The sequence below is a fragment of the Pecten maximus genome, chromosome 7, assembly GCF_902652985.1.
Source record: "Pecten maximus chromosome 7, xPecMax1.1, whole genome shotgun sequence".
Classification (NCBI taxonomy): Eukaryota; Metazoa; Mollusca; class Bivalvia; order Pectinida; family Pectinidae; genus Pecten; species Pecten maximus.
The window spans coordinates 3,569,740-3,576,583 of record NC_047021.1 but is presented as its reverse complement, the minus strand read 5'-3'; the positions used below and the strand labels follow the sequence as shown (position 1 = coordinate 3,576,583).

The following is a 6,844-nucleotide window of genomic DNA, read 5'->3' as shown; positions in this document are numbered from 1 at the left end:
TTTCTTGTTTTCATAAATTTTTATTGAGAAAATATACAGTTGCATTCTTTTTTTAATGTAGTACAAAATGATGCAATACAAAATTGACCAATATATGTATTTATATTAGAGATTTAACCGTAGAATAATTGGTGCCGACAGTCACGTGGATCCTACAGAATATGATATTTCATGTCATAGAGGAATGATCAGATATCCTTGCTTGCCTCAGGTGGTGTTGAAATGATGCACAATAAAACCAATCAATGAATAATTAAACGTTAGATCACTGGATCAGACCCTTTCTAATCTGTCTGATGTTGTGGGCCGTATTGGCATTGCAATCATTTAATAGCAAATTTAGTAAGATATCTTCATTATTTAATATCAATCTATATAATTGCTTTGATTGTTCAGCATCTTATCATGGAATCATTTCTTACTAATTGTAATGTTACTGAAGCATAATCCCATCGTCTCACAGAGAGGAGCCAGACAGCACTGGATACATGATCCGAGGAAACGTTGACAAATTCCGAGCATGATGGAATGGACTTTGAGAGCAGGTGTACAGCACCATACCATCTCGAACGTGATCATGGCGAACTCACATCCCCAGTACAGCGCAATACAAATCCCACACAGGGTACTCATGAGCTTGTAGCAACAGTTCTTCCCACAGGTGAAGCATTTGTAACTGTTGCTCCAGACACAGTCGATACTGTGTGTGCCGTCCGGTTCTGCCAACACATCCTCAAAAGCAACCTGTAGAAATAATGGAACCATTTAAGCCTAAGAGTTTGACGATACTTCACTTCAAGTAATGATGCTGTATAACTCGTCTACGGTTTTAAATTTGAATCGTAAAGCGGGAAACATTTTACCGAATTTGAGTTCGCTCTGACCACAAATTTATATTTGAGAGTTGGATATTTGTTTATGTCGGATTCGTAGCTTATGTTTTAAACAGCCTCATTTTCGAGAATATTAATAACAACATATAAAAATCAAAATAAATGAATGAAACATAAATATACTATCCGTTATGACGGTCTCAGCCCGAAAATTAGGCATACAATGAATATTGGTAATTTATTGAATAAATATAAACATAAAAAATAATATATTTTTAATATATCTATATATTATAATAATAAGATAAACGAAATACTGTTTGACAGAGCTCTTATCGTATAAAGAGGTTCCCTCATATAAGGTAGTGGTTTTATAATATAACTCTTGGTATCAGCAAACCCTTTTTATTCAGTGGGTATAAGAACACGTGAATAATATCACTTTTTCACTTTAATTTCTTACTCGTGAAAAGGCGTTTTGGCTAATTTGGAAACATGCATAAGTCTAGATATTTTTTATTATTGATTTATTATTTTGAATATAACGAACTTGATTTGTAAAAAAAAAAAAAAAAAAAAGAAAAGAAAAGTTGTAATAAGCAATAAAAACGTACCTGTGTTGTGGAATTAAGGGAATTGGGATCCCTGTTCAGAAGATCTACCTCTTGCTGTTGTTCCGCCATGCTGGTAGTCCAAGTGAGTGTCCCTCTCTAATAAATGTTTTTTTAATTTATAGTGAGTGGTTAATTACCTGACAACCTTTGGAGGTGTTTGATTTTTGGTGTCAGATGGTAACGTTTCTTCGATTGGTCAAATACTTGGCGTATCTTGTTACCTTGAATATTTAAAGGTACCTTTCAGCTACACTCATTTCGTTACGATATACCCAAATATAGAAAACAAAAATGACCGAATAGCAAATCATTGAACTCTGAAACCTAAAACCTATCTTCTATACAGGTAGTAGAAGTAGGGTGTTTTATTACATCAAGGCGCCACATATTAGAAACCGTTATAATAGTCTGTTAAGTGTTTTATGCTCTAGCTGTTTTGAATACCCTTATATGTAATCATTTCAATATATACTTTCTGTTGATATTACTATTGCGTTAAAGTACAAAGCTGAAAATATAACCATGTATGCCTTTAACTAAACAATGGGTGTCGAAAGCGACACATTCTATCTCAACAATCACAGCTATCTAATATGTAAACGCCTGAAAAAAACACAACCTTTGTTACCCAGTGACACATAATGATACCATGGACAGATTTTACCTTTCAATCTGCATACATTTTCTCTCCTGACAAGTCAAAAATTGAAGAGAGATTGATAAAGTAGCTAGAACCTTTCCAGTACAATCCGAAATCGATATGGTCTATCATAATTTGGGAAATCGACATTGTCTATCATAATTTGGGACACAAATCTCGGGCAAGTTTGCATCGCTTAGTGATTTCACAATATAGCTATTAACAACGTTCGGGACACAAGGATATGACGCAACCAATTTCTATGTAAATTTATATCTGTATGTTACACGTGCGTGGGCCCTTGGTTTGGAAGTGTTCATGTGTCTTGAGCCAGTGTTATTCTTCTGTGAGTGGGGGAAGGTTGTATTATTTCTATGTGTAGTTATTGACGTATTATCTGGTTTATGGGTGCCCTTTTCTCTGACACATAAAAAACGATAAGTGATCGCCACATGTTGGGACTTCAAATTGATATTGACCTCAATCATTATAGCTTTGATTTGACATCAAACTGGTGAAATAAAACATTTTATATCTCCACGCGGCGGTGTAATAATGACATACTTTTACAAAGATGTCTGCCTTAAGTGGATGATGTACAGTTACAAAGGGCGATATACATACTTGTATATATATTTCCGTCTCTCGAGCAGCTTGGAGGCGGAAGTGTGCAGAAGTTTGCATCTATATTTATTTAAATATGTACTTTTTTCGTTGATGATCCACGCTGGTACGACTTTCCCCAACCACTGGAATCCCGAATCTGTCATTAAAGATCCCATCTGATTGAACAAAACAATTTTACTTTTTGATTTTTCCAAATGTTGTTTTAAGATACTACAGGATTCTTTCTCGACATCATATTTCTAGTGAAACAGCAATGCATTGCTCCGTCTGAACTCAGTTTGTCAAAACATTCCCGAACAGCAAATCTTAATAACACCACACCCAATCATATGAGAGTAATAATGGCGATAAAAATGTGCAGTGTTACAATGTATCAGGCGGATGTATGAATGGCGAGAGAATCTTTTTTTTTCAATAAAATTATGTGGATTCGTAAACGGAGAACATTTAACACATTATTTAAATGAAAATAATTTATTACAAAATATAGAATTAAATTGTTCGGTATTAACAGATAATACAATACAAACTTGAGAAATAAATGTACTATATTACAGATTTCACGTTAGAAGTTTTGTTCCCGACAGTCATGTGCGTCCTCAAGAGTATGATTTCTCAGGACATCTCAAAGAATCAGAACATATCATTGAAGCTGTCTGATTTAGAGTGTCGTATCAGTATTACTTACTTTCATAAAGTCTACCAGTAAACCACTTCAATATACAATGTGGCATTTCAGCAACTATTGTGGAATCATTTTTTATTTATAGTAATGTTACTTAAACACAACCCGATAGTTTCACAGAGAGGAGCCAGACAACACTGGATGCATGATCCGAAGAAACGTTGACAAATTCCGAGCATGATGGAATGGACTTTGAGAGCAGGTGTACAGCACCATACCATCTCGAACGTGATCATGGCGAACTCACATCCCCAGTACAGCGCAATACAAATCCCACACAGGGTACTCATGAACTTGTAGCAACAGTTCTTCCCACAGGTGAAGCATTTGTAACTGTTGCTCCAGACACAGTCGATGCTATGGGCGCCCTCTGGTTCTCCCAAAACATCTTCAAATAGAACCTATTGGGAAATCGTCAAGAAAAGTTGTGAGCCAAGAAACCCTTATTGTGAACTTAAACATCTACACGTTGGAACTTATATAACATTTCTCTTGATTCATTACATTTTAAGATAATCTATATCCTATTTTGAAATGTCTTTGGCGATTCCCCATTTAGAACGTAAACAATATTTCCTGCTACCGCTTACGAAACAATTGGTATTGCGACCCTTGCACTTTTGACTATAGTTCTGTTATTCTATATTTTGCTCGTATTTTTGCCTCATTTAATACATTTTCAGAATTAGTACTTTGTGTCGGTATCATGTGTTATTTAAACAAATATATTTGTTATTCAATATATTTCATATAGAGAACATAACAAAACAGCATCATCAATAAAATATAATTAAGATAAAATTCATATACATTAAGCATTATCAAGCTACAACAAAATATACCTGTACATCGCCATTGAGGGAATTGGGATCCCTGGCACCAAGATCGACTGGGGAGTCGTCCATTGTTCTATGTAGTGTCGTCACATCCACACAGAAAACGAAGTACTGTACGGTAGAATCGTATTTATATGGCCATAATGTGTGTTGACCTTTTACTTGACAACGGACTCTGAATACGTGAGTCGAAAGGGGAGGGTCTTTGTCATTGGAATCTATGGGAAACACCTCTATGTTGTGCCATGGTATTTTGATCGACTGTATGTTTGACATAAATGCCTCTCCATATGGATTTTAATGATTGTTTGATGAAGACACTGCACTCATCTCAGTGAATTTATTTAAAGGCTTCAAAAGATTTGCTGCGCTGCCTTCTGATGTCCGCAGATTCAGTTTTACTATTGAAACAAAAATATAAAAAAAAAACTGCTCATATTATTAAATTTCCTAGGCTATTGTACATATTAAGTGACAGGGCTGCATTTTTAAATGTTGTTTATTGTTTTATGATGAAGTGACCGGTAGGTGTTGAGAGGAGAATTTAGTTTCCGGATCAGTAAGTCATTCATATGATAGCACATTTAATACGACTATATTGAGGAGCGTGTTGATATTTTAAAATATCGATTATATTTTACAATAGACATTATAAGGTCTTATATCGATGATAGAGGGTTTATCAGTTAGATTTTATATTGTACCTTATATTATAATGTAGTTCCTTATGTAATGTAGGTCAGGGTTCAACATTAGCATCTACATTAAGGAGATGCAGTTTTAACTTTTACTTTGAAAGGTATGAAATATTTAAGTAAAACAGATGTTACGACTCGATTGTCAATTGATTTTCAATTTTTCTGTGAGGCTGAATATATTGAAAAGCTTTTACCTTTGAGAGTCCTTTATTTTCTCAAATACATTATATTTATGGTGTTTGGTCTTTTGAAGAAAACAAAAAGCATCCTTATTTACCATATCGACCGGATTTACCAAGAAAAACTGAAAGTGAGGACACATCAGATTCTTTAACATCCGCCGCTTTCCTCTGTCGTAACCAGTAGGGATAGCTTACAGCTATCCTGTATGATGGGCGGAAAGATTTCAATATCCCTGTTTCCAATGTTTCATTTCTAGATAATAACATTCCGGCTTTCTCTAACTACGATATGTATTCAAGTACTTGGTCCTATCATCACGATAACCGCAACATATACCGACTACTGACGGGTACTGATGTGGCTGTTGGTTCCGCTCTCAACAATATGCTCTCGTCATGTTGAGAGCGGATTTGACATAGATTTTTTTCTTTTTCTGGCGGGTGACGTCTATGAACCGGAAGTCGCCTCCCCTCCTTAATACCAGGTATTATTCTCTCGTATTGGTCTCCAATCCAATCAATAGCTTTGATCGTACGTTATCCTTGGTGTACGATTATCTTTTCATGTTGAATTCTATCTGGTTTTATGTGTGAGGCAGTTCTGTAACAGTATATTTTATGTACTTGTCAGTCGTTTCTGTAACATTATATTTGATGTACTCGTCAGTAAAGCTCTGTGTTAGTACCTTTGATGTACTTGACAGTCGGCTCTGTATCAGTATATTTGATGTAGTTGTCAGTCGGTTCTGTATAAGTATATTTGATGTACTTGTCGGTCGGCTCTGTGTCAGTATATTTGATGTACGTGACAGTCGGCTCTTTATCAGTATGTTTGATATACTTGTCAGTCGGCCCTGTATCAGTATATTTGATGTACGTGACAGTCGACTCTGTATCAGTATATTTGATATACTTGTCAGTCGGCTCTATATCAGTTTACTTAATATACTTGTCGGACGGCCCTGTATCAGTATATTTGATATACTTGTCGGACGGCCCTGTGTCAGTATATGTGATGTACTTGTCAGTCGGCTCAGTATCAGTATATTTGATATACTTGTCGGACGGCCCTGTGTCAGTATATTTGATATACTTGTCAGTCGGCCCTGTATCAGTATATTTGATATACTTGTCGGTCGGCTCTGTATCAGTATATGTGATATACTTGTCAGTCGGCTCTGTATCAGTATATTTGATATACTTGTCGGACGGCTCTATATCAGTATATGTGATATACTTGTCGGACGGCCCTGTATCAGTATATTTGATACTCTTGTCGGACGGCCCTGTGTCAGTATATTTGATATACTTGTCAGTCGGCTCTGTATCAGTATATTTGATATACTTGTCGGACGGCTCTATATCAGTATATGTGATATACTTGTCGGACGGCCCTGTATCAGTATATTTGATATACTTGTCGGACGGCCCTGTATCAGTATATTTGATATACTTGTCAGTCGGCTCAGTATCAGTATATTTGATATACTTGTCGGACGGCCCTGTATCAGTATATTTGATATACTTGTCAGTCGGCTCAGTATCAGTATATTTGATATACTTGTCGGACGGCCCTGTGTCAGTATATTTGATATACTTGTCAGTCGACTCTGTTTACGTATATTTGATATACTTGTCAGTCGACTCTGTACTCTGTATCAGTATATTTGATATACTTGTCAGTCGGCTCTGTATCAGTTTACTTGATATACTTGTCGGAGGGCTCTGT

At 35.8% G+C, this 6,844-nt stretch overlaps 2 protein-coding genes across 2 annotated transcripts; both read right to left on the bottom strand.

Annotated features, from left to right (window-relative positions):
• LOC117331363 (caveolin-1-like) lies at positions 1 to 1,558 on the bottom strand. The gene is made up of 2 exons (XM_033890049.1): positions 1,448 to 1,558; positions 1 to 744 (listed from the first exon to the last, which is right to left on the bottom strand). Exons 1-2 carry the CDS (start codon positions 1,514 to 1,516, stop codon positions 412 to 414), a joined length of 402 nt encoding a protein of 133 aa, XP_033745940.1. The 5' UTR covers positions 1,517 to 1,558; the 3' UTR covers positions 1 to 411.
• A 1,620-nt stretch (positions 1,559 to 3,178) lies between these two features.
• On the bottom strand, positions 3,179 to 4,320 carry LOC117331361 (caveolin-1-like). The gene is made up of 2 exons (XM_033890048.1): positions 4,242 to 4,320; positions 3,179 to 3,800 (listed from the first exon to the last, which is right to left on the bottom strand). Exons 1-2 carry the CDS (start codon positions 4,302 to 4,304, stop codon positions 3,468 to 3,470), a joined length of 396 nt encoding a protein of 131 aa, XP_033745939.1. The 5' UTR covers positions 4,305 to 4,320; the 3' UTR covers positions 3,179 to 3,467.
• Positions 4,321 to 6,844: the final 2,524 nt, after the last annotated feature.